Source organism: Artibeus jamaicensis, unplaced genomic scaffold (genome assembly GCF_021234435.1).
Source record: "Artibeus jamaicensis isolate MK-2021 breed Jamaican fruit bat unplaced genomic scaffold, CSHL_Jam_final scaffold_3222, whole genome shotgun sequence".
Classification (NCBI taxonomy): domain Eukaryota; kingdom Metazoa; phylum Chordata; class Mammalia; order Chiroptera; family Phyllostomidae; genus Artibeus; species Artibeus jamaicensis.
This window is the reverse complement of record NW_026522038.1, coordinates 4,695,062-4,710,013: the sequence shown is the minus strand read 5'-3', so window position 1 is coordinate 4,710,013 and position 14,952 is coordinate 4,695,062. Positions and strand designations below refer to the sequence as shown.

Sequence of the window (14,952 nt, the reverse complement as noted above, 5' to 3'; positions counted from 1 at the left end):
AACCTGAAGATAAACTTATACTAAGAACACATACTATATTTGCATATAGTTGAGTATTAGGTTTTGCTTTTATTTTAATATATACATTCTAAATTATATCCAGCATAGTAAAATGTCAGAAAACTCATTAAGACCATCAATTAATAAATGTAGGCCATTAAGTGCTAGGCTGAATTTTTATTTTATGGGACAAATGGCATTGTTGAATTTTAGCATGGATTGTTTACCAGATACACATGATCCTGGGAATACAACTCTTCTACAAGACATAATTTAAAGATTCAAAAAAGAACAGAACATATATTTGATTAACTGATGGAAATCCCATTACTTTCCACCGTATGTTCATCCCCTCTCCTCACTCTCCCAAGCATGTGAAAGGGGGGAAGAATTAATGCTGCCAGTTCTATTTCATTTCTCTTAATATTACCTTTGCTTGATGTATATAACAGGGCTGTCTGAAAGCACACTAAGGAAGTATCTGTCAAACTTTCTTCAATCGACAGCTGTACTGCAAATCCAGCATCAGGATTGATGTTGGCAAGGGATAACAAATCAGTGGAACGAACAAAGAAGTTTCCATGAAAAGTGTGCATTGAAAGACCTAGAGAAGAGAAAACTTGCTATAAAAGATGAAGTAATGGTAGTATCTTTATCTCAGGCTAAACCTGCCTTAAAAAGTTAAAAAAAAGTCTCTGATTTTGAGTCAAAAGGATAACTAGGGGGCAGCACTGAAGTGTTGGTAGAATTCAAAAACACCAATTCACAGAATTAATGTAGGTCTTACAGAAGACCTAGTGTACAAAATTTTAAAAGTGAGGGTCACTGTAAAACTCATTTAAGAATTAAAATAAGGGATCAGAATCCTTCCTGCAAACATTCACATAAAACCAAGGTAATGCAAGTTGAAGACTACGTGAATGATCATGAAGGGAAAGATCATGAATTTGACCATTTTCGCTTAAGATCATCCCTGTTTCTCTAGTTCTCCTTCTAAAATCACCCCAATGAGCTTTCTCGTAAGTTCTTTCTAACAAAGCAAAACATCACTTTTACCCACTTATTCAAATAACTTAAAAAATTGGGCAATGATTACTCAGTAACTATATATAAAAAACACGGTACAACTAACTGGGTCAAGCATGATAAAGTCTTTTATGATGAACAACCATTATAAGTAGTCATAACTAGTCAATATATACATGTTTATTAATTTAATAATAAAGCATAGCTTTTACAACTTCATACCTTTAGTACACCTTATTCTCATAACAGCTTCAAATCCAATTTTTCTTGTGAGATAACGTTTTAGTTCTTTTTGTAACTTTTCCGCTTGTGAAGGATTGTGAGTACAATGGAAAGATGGATAATAATAGATGCACCCTGCTGAATACTTGGACATGCAAGCTTTAAAGAGAAATATAAAAAGTATTAACTACAGAAACAATAACATCCTAATTGTCCAATAGTAGTATAGATTCTATATTATCAAGAAATCTGATTGAGCATGGGCCTGTGCAGCAGGCCGAGTCCCCAGCAGAGGACACATGAGAGACAACCACATTGTGATGTTTCTCTCTCACTCTTTCTCCTTCCCCTCTCTCTAAAAATAAATAAAATATTAAAAAAAAGAAATCTAAGTCATAATGAGAATATCAAAACTGTCAAAATAAGGATCATATATAAATCTGAGAAAACACAAATATTTGTAAAATGTAACATACATGTTTTATTGTTGAGCAGAATGGTAATCATATTTTAAAAACAAAATACTAACACCATTTGGTATTTGTATAGTGCTTTCAAGTTTACTGGTAATTTTCATAGATATCATCTATCTAATCCACATGTCTCTCCAAAATACTGAGAACTCTTATTGAAGAGTTTATATTTAATTTATAAGCTAAAACTGTTTATGTAAACAGATACACACAATGATATCTCCTTACCTAGAGAAGACAGATCAGAATACTGTGAACTCAAAAGGAACAGATCCACTGCAGTCTGCTGCCCCGAGCAATCTAAAGCGAGTTTCTTATAAAAATCAGTTGCAGGGCCAAGATGCTGTACAACCTAAGTCAACGGGTCATAATGTAAGAGCTAGAAACCTTAAATTATGCACATATTTCTATGTCTTTTTTACAACAAAGCAGAGGATATCCTTTCCCCACGCCCCCAGCAAACTAGAGTTTTTAACAAATGTCTCTGCAGTTGGCACAGATTTCCTGTGACACTAATAATTGCTAGCATTTATAAAGCATTTACATGCCAGCACTGCTCAAGATGGCTCATACAATTATTTAACTCTTATAATAACATATATTTCATGGGTTATCTACATTTTAGAGACGAGAAAACTGAAACAAAAAATGACTAAGTAATGTGACCAATTACATAGTTATTGAGTAGTAGATGCTGGAATATAAACCCAAGAAGTCTGGGCTGCAGATTGAGCACTGCTATTACACAGCGGTACATAACAACAAGACAGCATACTAGACTGAGGAAGGGTTTTCCTGTTGGTAGGAGGATTCGAGCTGAGATGGCACTGGAGAAAGAGGTAAAAGTGCCAGAGCCAGGCTCCAAGTTCTTAATTACTATGCTATACTGCTTAACCAAATGCTTCAATCCTCTCAGTCATATGTAGTGTATGGTTATAACACTCTGATATGAAGGAATATGTAAACCAGAACAGATATTTAAAGCTTTGCAAGGCTGGTGTGGCTCAGTGGGTTGAGCAGCAGCCTGGGAACTGAAAGATCGCCAGTTTGGTCTCCAGGCAGGGCACATGCCTGGGCTGCAGCACAGGTGTCTAGTTGGGGGCCACGTGAGAAGCAACTGAGAGATGTTTCCCTCCTTCTTTCGCCTTCCCTTCCCCTCTCTTTAAAAAAAATTATAAAGTTTTTGAGTCTTGGGAAGGTAGAGAATATTTCTGAAAGTTAAATGAGAAAAAATAAAACTGTATCAAATAATTCAGTAAATACCAAACACCCTATGTTCAAAATTAGGCTGCAATGGAACAATGAACTCAGTGTTTGCTACACCTGTTGGTGAGCTTAAAAAAAAACTCTTTACTTTGATTTATTTTAAAATTAGCTTCTTTCACAAAAGCAATTAAAAAACACAATTTGTTTAAAAAGTAAAATATGGGCCCTCCCAGGCAGCTCATTTGGTTAGAGCGTCATCTGGGTATGCCAAGGTTACAGGTTCAATTCCCAGTCAGGGTACATACAAGAAGCAACCAATCAATGCATAAACAAGTTGAACAACAAATTGATGCATGTTTCTCCGTCTCTGTCTCTCTCTCTCTCTAAAATCAATTTTAAGAAAGAGTAAAACATGGTGCTATTTTTCTCTAGTAAATTGGTGAAAACTAGAGAAGCAACAATACCTAACAGTGGCTAGATGATAAGTCATAAAGAGTAGCATAAAGAGGCTAATAAAAAGCCCAGCAAGTAGCCCTGACTGGTGTGGTTCAGTTGGTTGGGCATTATTTTGCAAAGTGAAAGGTGGATGATTCGATTACTAGCCAGAGCACATGCCTGGGTTGCAGGTTTGGCCCCCTGGTCGGGGTGCATACAAAAGGCAATGGTTTGATGTTCTCTCTCACATCAATGTTTCTTTCCCTTTTTGTCTCCCTCCCTTCCCCTCTCTCTAAAAACAAACAAATAGATAATCTTTAAAAAAATAAATAAAAAGCCCAATCAGTAAAATACAACAATAATTTAAATAAAGTTTACATGCTTTGGCCAAACCATTTTACTTGTTAGAATTTATCCCAAAGAAAAACTGAACATAACACTCAATATTTATGGCAATATTAAAGGTGTTTGGTTCACATCCAGAATTAGTTGTAATGGCATTTTCTCATATATAAGTTGAAACCAGTTTAGACTTATGTACAGAACAAAAGTGACCGTTACAGTTATTTTATTATTTCAAATATGGATTAAAATACCCTGTTAAAACATTCATGTAATATTCAGCCTGATATATGTGTTTAGTTACATATACTGCAGCCAACTTTTCAATAGCTAGGAAGCAGTGAATGAAATTGAGTACTTTCACACTTACTAAAAAAGATTTCTTAAATTAAGATAATTTTTAGGGGTCTCAGAAAATGCTCCCAATATACTCTCTGATTAAAAGGTCAGTTAAAAAATACAGTATATATGTATGACATTCACTTATGTTTATTTGTATGTGTTTGTATATCTTAATAATGAGATTATTGGCTTACATTTGTTTCTACTTCCTACGAATACCATGATTTGTATTACCTTCATATTAAAAGTTTACTAGTACAAGCATGGTACATTATAATATCTCAGATTTGGTGAGCATATCACTTGTGTAATAGAAAAGAGCACTGGAGTCAGAATATCAAGTCCCATTCTCACCATTACTATTAATGAAGTAGGATAAACAAATAATTACACAGTCTCTAAAGGCAGAAAACAGCACTCTGAGTACGACAGAGAAATGAAACATGAAATACCTTTGTGCTTGATCTCTGATTAGGATCTTCTCTGGACTGCAGAAGTCCTGCACCCAAGGAGGGCAACTGTGTCTGAAATACAGACACACGGCCACCTGTTGGAGACATTAATTTAAAGGCAGCCTGAAGCGCAGGACCAAGGGCACTGTGTGTTTCTCTTGTGTTGGTGAACATATTTGGCAATGCATTCAATAAGTCTTTTATAAGCTGGGAAAACAAAGATTAAAGTGAAATTACTGAGAGGGCAAGGCAATATTCTTCAAAACATCCCAGAGTGCAGTATGTCCCACTACATCCTGGGAGACTGCGAGCTGAGGAGTGAATGGACATGTTAGCAGGCTCTCTACTGAAATGCTAATATACCAAGTAAATGTTAAACATTCCAGTGAGCAGCTGAAATAACAGAAACATTTTAATACTTTATAGAAAAAAGTCAATCTCACCTCTTTACTTTCATGTAGGTTCACAAGTAAGCTATCCGGAGTAGGTAGAAAGACATCTGTAGGGAAAACATTTTAATCAACAGATAATTCAAGTCTAAAGATTATAATATAAAAAAAAATCTTAGTTTCATCAGGCCATCCATGTAATGGGTACTATTATACTGCTTTATTACATATGAGTTCTCTGTAATGGGTTATACACGTGTGTGTATGTGCAAAATTATACACACAGTGGAAAAAAACTTAGAATCAAGTATTTTCTAGGAAACAATTATTTTTAAACAAATATCTAAGTGCACCAAATTATCCTTACAACATTATGATACGATGCGTTGTCAAATAAAGTAGCATCAACTCCAAATTCTGTAGTTAAAAAGATTTTTATTTTATTCACTGCTTACCATCGATATCAGACACAATCAACATCTGAGGCTGAGATAAACCTTCTTGCAAATTGTAGAAATGAATAGTGCTATCAAAGGTCACAAATCCTATTCTTGTCCGTGAATCTCCAGGAAGCCTAAAGATAAAAATGACAATTTTAAACTCACAGTGCTCGGTAACATATTTTATTTAAATAAATAATGAAATAATAAACTAAGTCTAAGAATAATTACATAGGCTTTTTAATGGAGGACAGAAAAGCCATCCCTATCTAAATAACTAAAGAGCAAAGATGAAACATTCCATCTTCAGATGAAAGACTGACATGTTTTGAATCATAAGTCAGAAAACTGAACTATATTTAAACAATAAACCAAACCTAAGAATGACATGATTTTAAAAAACCAGCCCTGGCGCGTGTGGCTCAGTGGATTGTGTACCGGCCTGAGAACCAAAGGGTTGCCGGTTCCATTTCCAATCCAGGGTACATGCCCGGGCTGCAGGCAAGGTCCCCAATAGGGGGCACGTGAGAGGCAACCACACATTGATGTCTCTGTCCCTCTCTTTCTCCCTCCTTTCCCCTCTCTCTAAAAGTAAATAAATAAAGTTTAAAAAAAGAATTTACATTATTTAAAAAAAACGAAGACTTCTTGCTAACTTTGCTTTGAAACACATTCCTTTCAAGTAAAAAATAACTCATATTTTCCATTCCAATATTACAAAAACAGTGTATCTTATTTAAACATTTTAAGGGCAGAATGACAAGTACTTTTCTAGAAAAGACTAATGTAATGCATATCAGATTTTAATGCATAAAGTTTTACATAAAAACCACATTTAAGAAGATTGAGATATTTTATTTATCATCTATCTTTTAAAAATTTTCTGCCAGAACTCAGTATATTCATGTCAATGCCACAACATAAAAGAATAAATTAACACTTCATCGCTCATCAAGCTTTTCTTATGAAAATAAATGTTAAATCTCATAGAAGTGTGCTCCTAAGTACCACCAGCTATGTTAACTACTGTTATGTAATTTGTTTTAGTGAAGCTTTTAAAATATTTTTTAATATTACAGAATGTCAAAACAGTGTGCATGAAAGAATTATCACCACTATGCACGATCGATCAGGCCACTAAGATATAGTCTGCAAGCTATGTCTAAAAGTATTTCATAGAACAGAATGCAACAGGTTATGTGGGTGTTTGGATTACCAATATGGGTCAAGATTTATGATGTTTCTGCAGACAAATCTTCACCTCTTTGAGATTTCTAAAGTCACTGAATATATTAGGGTTGTTTGCTACCAATCAGAATGGAGACTACCAGTTCTGCCCCAAACTCAAAAAACACGGAGTTGAGCTGGAACTGCTCCAACATCAAATTCCATTTTCTCAAAGTTACTTCCACAGCTCTGTCCAAAAACATATTACTATACTGTTGCTATTCTATTACCTTTACTTTTTTAACTTTCCTAATGCTTCCATTTTTCACTGTATTTATATATGCATAAGTAGAACTAATATATATAGTATATAAATAAAACTATTATATGTCATATGTAAATAAAACTACTTATTTATAAACTTACTTATGTATATGTAAATAAAACTATTTTCCATTCCCAATTTTATCCTTTTGGTTTTGCATGCTGCACTTGTTCCTAGTCCTATGACTGTATCCTCAATCTTTTCCAGTATGTTAACCCTTCAATCGTAAAAATGATTTCTCTGCAGAGGGTCTTCCATGGCCACTCCCTGCTAAAGCTGTATATGAAGTAAGCACTTGTGACTAAAAATAGGGCAAATGCTTCAATCAAGGAGAAAAATACGAAAACTCTAATTTACTATGAAACTAAGAGCACATAATTTAATATCTCTGGATTTCTTTTTTATCTTGCAGGTGCCAATGTTATCAGTTTTATTCACAAGCCAAAATCAGTGATATACAGACTATGATTACTAGAGCTAGCACTCAACAGAGCAAGGACTCTCAAACTCAATGGAAGATGGAGGAGAACCTTCTGGAATCAGCAAGAATACTTCTGACAAAGTATTTATACATGACCACCCCCCCCCCAAGGAAACATCCAAAATCTTTTATTCAAAACCTCTGAAACCACATGTCAAATAATGTTTTATTGTTTTTTATTTTTCTAAATGTATTTTATTGATTATGCTATTACAGTTGTCCCATTTCCCCCTTCACTCCCCTCCACCCTGCACACCCTCTCTCACCCACATTCCCCCCCCTGTAGTTCATGTCCATGTATCTTAAGTTCTTTAGTGTTTATATCTCCCATATAATTCTTGCCCTTCCCACCTATTTTCTACCAACCATCTATGCTTATTCTCTGTACCTTCCCCCCCCTCCTGCCACTCCCCTGTTGCTAACCCTCCATGTGATCTCCTTTTTTGTGGTTCTGTTTCTGTTCTCATTGTTTCCTTAGTCTGTTTTTGTTTTAGGTGTGGTTGTTAATAATTGTGAGTTTGCTGTCATTCTACTGTACATGTTTTTTATTTTCTTTTTCTCAGATAAGCCCCTTTAACATTTCATACAATAAGAGCTTGGTGATGATGAACTCCTTTAACTTGATCTTATCTGAGAAGCACTTTATCTGCCCTTCCATTCTAAATGAAAGCTTTGCTGGATAGAGCAATCTTGGATGTAGGTCTTTGGTTTTCATGACTTGGAATGCTTCTTTCCAGCCTGTAAGTTCTCTTTTGAGAAATCTGCTGACTGTCTGATGGGAACTCCTTTGTAGGTAACTGTCTCCTTATCTCTTGCTGCTTCTGGAATTCTCTCCTTCATTTTAATCTTGGCTAATGTAATGATGATGTGCCTTGGTATATTCCTTCTTGGGTCCAACTTCTTCAGGACTCTCTGAACTTCCTGGATTTCCTGGAAGTCTATTTCCTTTGCCAGATTGGGGAAATTCTCTTTTATTATTTGTTCAAATAAGTTTTCCACTTGTGCCTCTTCCTCTTCCCCTTCTGGTACCCCTATAATTCGAATGTTGGCACGTTAAAAGATGTCCTGGAGGTTCTTAAGCCTCTCATTTTTTTTTATTTCATGTTTCTTCCTTCTTTTCTGTTTGATTGTTTGTTTCTTCCCTCTGGTCCACTCCATTGATCTGAGTCCCAGTTTCCTTTCCATCACTATTGGATCCCTGTGCATTTTCCTTCATTTCACTTAACGTAGCCTTAATTTTTGCATCTAATTTGCAACCAAATACGACCAATTCTGTGAGCATTCTGATCACTAGCGCTTTGAACTGTGCATCTGAGAGGCTGGCTATCTCTTGGTCGCTTAGTTGTATTATTTCTGGAGCGCTGATCTGTTCTTCTGTTTGGGTCATTTTTTTTGGGGGGGGGTCTAGTTGCACCTGTTATGTAGTGAGGGGTGGAGCCTTAGGTGTTCACCAGGGTGGGGCAATCCACATTGCTGGGTTGTGATGCTGTATGTTGGGGTGGGATCCAAGAGAGAACAATGGCACTTATTCCACTGTCAGCCCTTGGTTGCTTCCACTGCTTCCCCCAAGCAAACTGGGCCCTTCTGGGGCTGGTTTCTGGGTGGGTGGGCTTGTGTATGTTCTAGGACCCCGTGGGTCTCTCCAACAAACTCTCCTGTGAGCCTGGGAGTCTCTCCCTGCGTGGCAACCCACAGGGATTGTTCAATAGGTGTTTTGAGGCTTTATTTCCTGGTGCTGGAACCCTGGGTTACGAGGTCTGTCTTGCTCCTGAATTATATATGTGTGAATGTGGGACCGCCCATTCAGCCAGCCACCTTGGGTGCAGTACCTCGCTTCACACTCGCCCCCTCGCTGGGTCTGCCCATTGCCACCCCGAGCCCAGGGTCTTACAACTGCTGCCTGGGTGCCCAGTGTTACTGCATCTTGTGTTTCGACCCCTCTCTGCTTGGATGCCCTACTCCACCCCACCTACCAGTCTGGATGAATGTGTATATTTCAGCTCCTTGGTTGTCCGACTTCCATACAATTCAATTTCCTGTCAGTTCTGGCTATTATTTTGTTTCTAAATTTTTGTTGTCCTTATTTTGGTTGTGCAAGGAGGCACAGTGTGTCTATCTACACCTCCATCTTGGCTGGAAGTCCCACCTACACTTTTGCACATATGAAAAGCTATTGCAGTTGTAAACCATTCTTATTAACAATCCTAAGTCTTCTCTCTTGTGTGGGTGTTGTAGTAGAAAAAAATGTACAAACAACCTTGTTTTCATGGGACTTGGAAGGTTCATTATTAAAGCTAGTTGAGGGTCTCCTTAATGACTACTATCTGTAGACAGAGAAAGGAATTAAAGCCAAGTAAAAGCAACCTATCCAGTACTGGTTCCACTTTGATAATATGGTTTATTACTCATGTGCTAAAATGAAGAACTCAGTTTCTGACTTCCTGGAAAATATTCAGCAGAAAATCAATTCCCTTTGTCCCTTTATCTGGCTCATCCTTTTATCAGCACATTTAAAACCACCTTACGAATCTCTGGCTAAGCAGCTCAGTGGGTTAGAGTGTTGTCCCAATACGCCGAGGTTGTAGGTTTGATCCCCAGTCAGGGTACATACAAGAAGCAACCAAGGGAATGCATAAATAAGTAGAACAACAAATCAATGCTTCTCTCTCTCCCTCTCTCTCTAAAATCAATCAATAAATAAAAACTACTTTATGAAAAACTCCTTTTCTACAGCTACATTTGCCTCATCCAGATTCTTTACACCCTGACCAAGTCGAGTTCTCTAGCCAGATCTGCTAAGTCACAGAGATAGTTAGATGAGATCTAAATTCCTTACTAAGTATTGTAACCTTTATGATTTTATGACTCAGACACTAATTCGTAAGTTATAATAATCCAAGTAGCAGGATCCATATTCTAAGGTGGACAGGAAGCACTCTTAAGTGATACATAAATAAAATCAAACTTATTAAAAACCAACACTATAAACTGCTAGTAAACACTTCACATTTTTATACATATATACACGTATTATGAATAAAAATAATTCTTACTTGTCTAGATTTTCTAACAGTGACTGGCACAAAACTGCCAAATACCCAGCTTCCACTGCATTATGAGACACGTCTAAAACAAACAAGTAAACTGCAGGTTGAGGAGGACGAAGCTGAAAGAAATAAAAATGATGTAATTTATTTATTTAGTAGGTACAACTTACTCTTTTTATATCACCACAATTACTGGATATTTATGGAGTATATTATCCAAAAAATACATATAGAGGATGTTTTGTAGTATCTTATGAGCTAATGGAAAAGACACTCCTCAGGCCAAACCGGTATGGCTCAGGTGGCTGGAGTGTCATCCCGCAGACCGAAAGGTCGTGGGTCCGAACCCCACTCAGGGTGTGTATGAGAAGGCAACCCATTAATATTTCTCTCCCTCTTTCTTTCTCTTCCCTGCTTTCTAAAAGCAACAAAAACAATGTACTTGGGAGAGGTTACAAAATAAAATTAAAAAATGACATTCCTTTAACTTTTTTCCTTATTTGAGATTTGGTTGTGAATTAAGCATAAGGCAGCCATTACACAGTCATGGTTTGATAGATGGGCTAAATATTTTCCTGATAGAGTCTTGGCTATCTTTCAAATGAAAATTAAACTTATTATTTAATTAATATCAACCTCTATATCCCTTCCTTACCCCTAAAAACATTTTTTAAATTTATTTTCTCTACCTCCATAACCATTAGTAGTATTAGCTATTGGGTCACCCAGTGGTGGTCAAATACCAAGGGTTAAGTGCTAAGTGTAAAGTCCTTGTGACAGCATTCCAAGTATGTTTAGTCCTGCTCTGCTAGAGATATACCGCACACTGAAGTATTAATGAGTTAAATATAGGTTTAGTGCCCTACTGGGTGGTTCAGCTGGTCGGAGCATCGTCCAGTACACCAAAAGGTTCTGGGTTTGACTCCAGGTCAGGGCATATACCTGGGTTCAGTTTGGTCTCCAGTAGGGGTGTGTATGGGAGGCAACTGATCAACTGATGTTTCTCTTTAACATCAACGTTTCTCTCCCCTTCCTCTTTCTCTAAAATCAATAATAAAAAAAAAAGACTATCCTCGGGAGAGGATTAAATAGCATAAAATAAACATAGGATTAGCATTTAATAAACTCCAGGGTGGGTGATTTGAACAAAAGGGACTGGAGTAGACTGGGGATAGATGAAATATATATAGCACAATGTTAATAATTATTGAAGCTCACCGATGGGTAAATGATGACTCATTATACTATTTTTTTCTTCTTTAAAGTATACTTGAAAACTACTGTTGTAGGAAGTTAAAATACAAGGATATATAAATACTTTTTAAAAAAGATTATCATGTAGGGCCCTGACCAGTGTGGCTCAGCTGGTTGGATGTCAGCCTGAAAAATGAAAAGTCGTCAGTTTGAGTCCCAGTCAGGGCACATACAAGAGGCAACTGATCGATGCTTCTCTCTCTCTCATACCAGTGCTTGTCTCCCGCTTTTTCTCCTTTCCTTCCCCTCTCATTAAAAATAAATAAAATCTTAAAAGTAAAAAATAACAAAAAATCAACCAGGGATCACATGGGTCATATGGCAAAAATTAAAGATTTCTTTTTGCTGTACCATTCACTTACATTAAAATTCCTAAAGAGCCAGGGCAGAGTTGGAAACAGAATAAGTTGTAAAGGAGGTAAGAATTTGAGAGTAATAGTGACCAAGTTTATTACAGTTGATATAAAAACAGACAAGAAAATAGCAGGTAAATAAGCAGATGCTATATTGGACAAAAAGAACCATGAAAATTATAAAAATAAAGAAATGGGTCAAGCATTAGGAATATAATACACATTAGCTGTTTCTCTTCACCACTTTACATTTTTGCACTCAACAAAGATTAAAAATAAGAAAATAAGGGTATGGAAGAAACAAGTTCTTACAAACATATTTAGAATGAGTAGATATGATAATTAAGATGAGCAGAATTTAGGTCAAGAATTTGTTTTTGTAAGTAGAAAATCAGAATGAGAGATTAGAGTTGGTATAATTAAAGAGAAGGTAAAAGTTTATGATGAACTAAAAAGAAAAATTATAGTGAAGTCAACATTCATTTATCTTGATATCTGTAGTAGTTGAAGCAGTAAGGTATGTCTTTAAGAGCTTGAAAACTGCACTTTTTCACAAAAACATGAGTTTTTCTGTTGGAAGATCTTACATATTAAATGATAAAGAATATTTATATTCATTCCATGTAAGTAACATAATCAGAATGGCAACAAATTGTAGTGCTCATCATAAAACATTACTAACATTTCTTAATGATATAACTGTAACCTTTACGAAGAGTTTTCTATTTGTTAAGTATAAACTTTTGGAATTATTTTTTTAAATGCAATTTAAAAATTTCAAAATTAGGTCAAGAATTCAATTAACAGCAAATTACAAATGACAAATACATATCTCGTGACTAGCTTTAACACTGAATAGTTACCATGTAATCGGAAGAAGCAATGAACTCCACGGTTGAATTCCGAACTTCCGGTCGTTTATGAGGCTCTCCATAAGATCGCGTAAGGGGGTTATACATAAATTCTTCAGGAACTAGATAAGAATTAGGAATCCAGTACAAATTTAGTAACACAATTTGTAACTAAACACACATATAAATTCCTAGACAGTGTTCATTTCTATCATTGGTATTAATATAAGGTTCACAAATAGTTCTGTAAGCTCTAATGCTAAAAATCAATTCCTTAACCTCTCTTTATATATTTATATATAAATAAAATCAAAAGGATTAAAAAACTTTTTTTCTGAAATTAGGTTAGAAACCAGAACGTGGGTGACCTTGTTTTTTAGATTTGGGCTCTACTTATTACATCTCATTACATGAAGAAAAACCCCACACAGAAACACAAATTTGAAAGCAATCATACTAAGAAATGACGAAGGGGGAGACCACACACATGCACTGAGTTGAATGAACATAAAGTGTCAACAGAATACAATTTTAACTGGTCAGGGTCAAGCAGAATTAGTCGGCATGACCTTACCTGCACACCCTTCACTGCTTGTTTTATGAATACTTTTTAGTTTGACCTTGCTGTCAAACTAAATGAGGACGTCTCCTCATCAGCAATGATCTCCTTGGCTAGGAGTGTCGCCAGCCTATATTCTCTCCATTAAAAGCAGTATGAAAGTTTTGAAAGCAGTGAGGCCCAAGAGACCAGATAATGACAAAAGTGTCAAAATGTTGAAAATAATATTAAATGCATTTACTTTAAGATTCTCGCCCTGGCTGGGTAGCTCAGTGGGTTAGAGCACTGTCCTGATACATTAGGGCTGATAGATCCCCAGTCAGGCAAATACAAAAATCAACCAATGAATGCATAAGTAAGTGGAACAACAAACTGATGTTTTTCTTTCTGACTCTAAAAAATCCATAAATTAAAGAAAATTCTGAAACTCACCATCATTGACTCTATAGCACAAATTGCATTTCCATCGACGCTGATCGATGAAGGACACAAAAGGGTTGATGTATGTCCGACAAGACCGGCACCTCACAATGGTATTTGATGTTATCACTGGTAATTGCTAGGAAGTAAAATTAAAGATGTTGTAGCAGAAAAACACCCGAGGAAAAAATGGAACACATGCTGTTGTGCTCGTGTTCAGAACAAAACCATAATTGTGTTTTCGAATAGAATCATTTTAATAAAATCCAGTGATGTGCTGAATAACACAAGCAATTATCAAGTTTTTTCCCTCTTTTTTCATAAACTTCTGCTGTAAAATAACACCAAAATAAAGTCAAATGAAATGCACTAAAAATTACTGGGTGACCAAAAAAACCTGGTTGGTCAAAAAATAATATAACCCAGAGCTCATCAGCTAGACTCAAGAAGTAACAGTGAGAATGAAACATATGCTGTACGAAAACACCTTTGTCTTTGCAGCTGACGCTATCAGGCACTGCTCATTAGTCAGACAGCCACAAAAGTGCTGATGGGAACCAAGGCCACCAGAAAACAAATACAATGTACCTTTTTAAAAAATCTCTTTATGCTTCGTTTGAGAAAAGAACTTTACATTTAATTTAAGAAATTTAGAAAATATGAAAAAAGATTTTTAAAAAATAATATATTATTTTGTCTCCTTAAATTAATCCCGGATAACATCTTAGTATATTTCCTTGTTTTTTGTCTATACACAAATATTTGTATCTTTGTATTAATTTTTTCACATACACAATTTTTACTATATACATAACTATATGTCGCTTGTGAATAAATTAGGAAATACAGTTAGCAAAAATTAGAAAATTAAAAATTACTCAGAATTTTCTATCCCAAAGGAAGCCACCAGCGCCGATTTAGTGCATATACTTCCAGAAAGTATCACACACAGAGTCTGTATTTAGATAAAAATTCTAGCCTGTGTATATGGGAAATAAACTATATTGGTTCAGAGATAAAGGTTGTAACAATATTATAGGTTATCAAATAGTATTTTCTGAATGATTTCAAGACCCTTTTTATACAGCATAATTATTTTATTTTCTATTCACTTTGCTCCTTTCTGTACATCTTAGTATAAAGTAAACTCCGTGAAGCTCACTGACCG

General features: G+C 35.7%; 1 protein-coding gene across 4 annotated transcripts in view; it reads right to left on the bottom strand.

Moving 5' to 3' along the window:
- SEC24B (SEC24 homolog B, COPII coat complex component) overlaps nt 1-14,952 on the bottom strand; it is a 100,096-nt gene that overhangs the window by 8,474 nt on the left and 76,670 nt on the right. For all 4 annotated transcript variants that reach the window (XM_037156036.2, XM_053657025.1, XM_053657026.1 and 1 more), the window contains 9 exons: nt 13,797-13,923; nt 12,818-12,927; nt 10,354-10,466; nt 5,343-5,461; nt 4,942-4,997; nt 4,499-4,705; nt 1,950-2,073; nt 1,249-1,407; nt 431-604 (listed from right to left, as the gene is read on the bottom strand). In XM_037156036.2, coding sequence (XP_037011931.2) covers nt 431-604; nt 1,249-1,407; nt 1,950-2,073; nt 4,499-4,705; nt 4,942-4,997; nt 5,343-5,461; nt 10,354-10,466; nt 12,818-12,927; nt 13,797-13,923 — 1,189 coding nt within the window. The remainder of the gene's footprint in view (nt 1-430; nt 605-1,248; nt 1,408-1,949; nt 2,074-4,498; nt 4,706-4,941; nt 4,998-5,342; nt 5,462-10,353; nt 10,467-12,817; nt 12,928-13,796; nt 13,924-14,952) is intronic.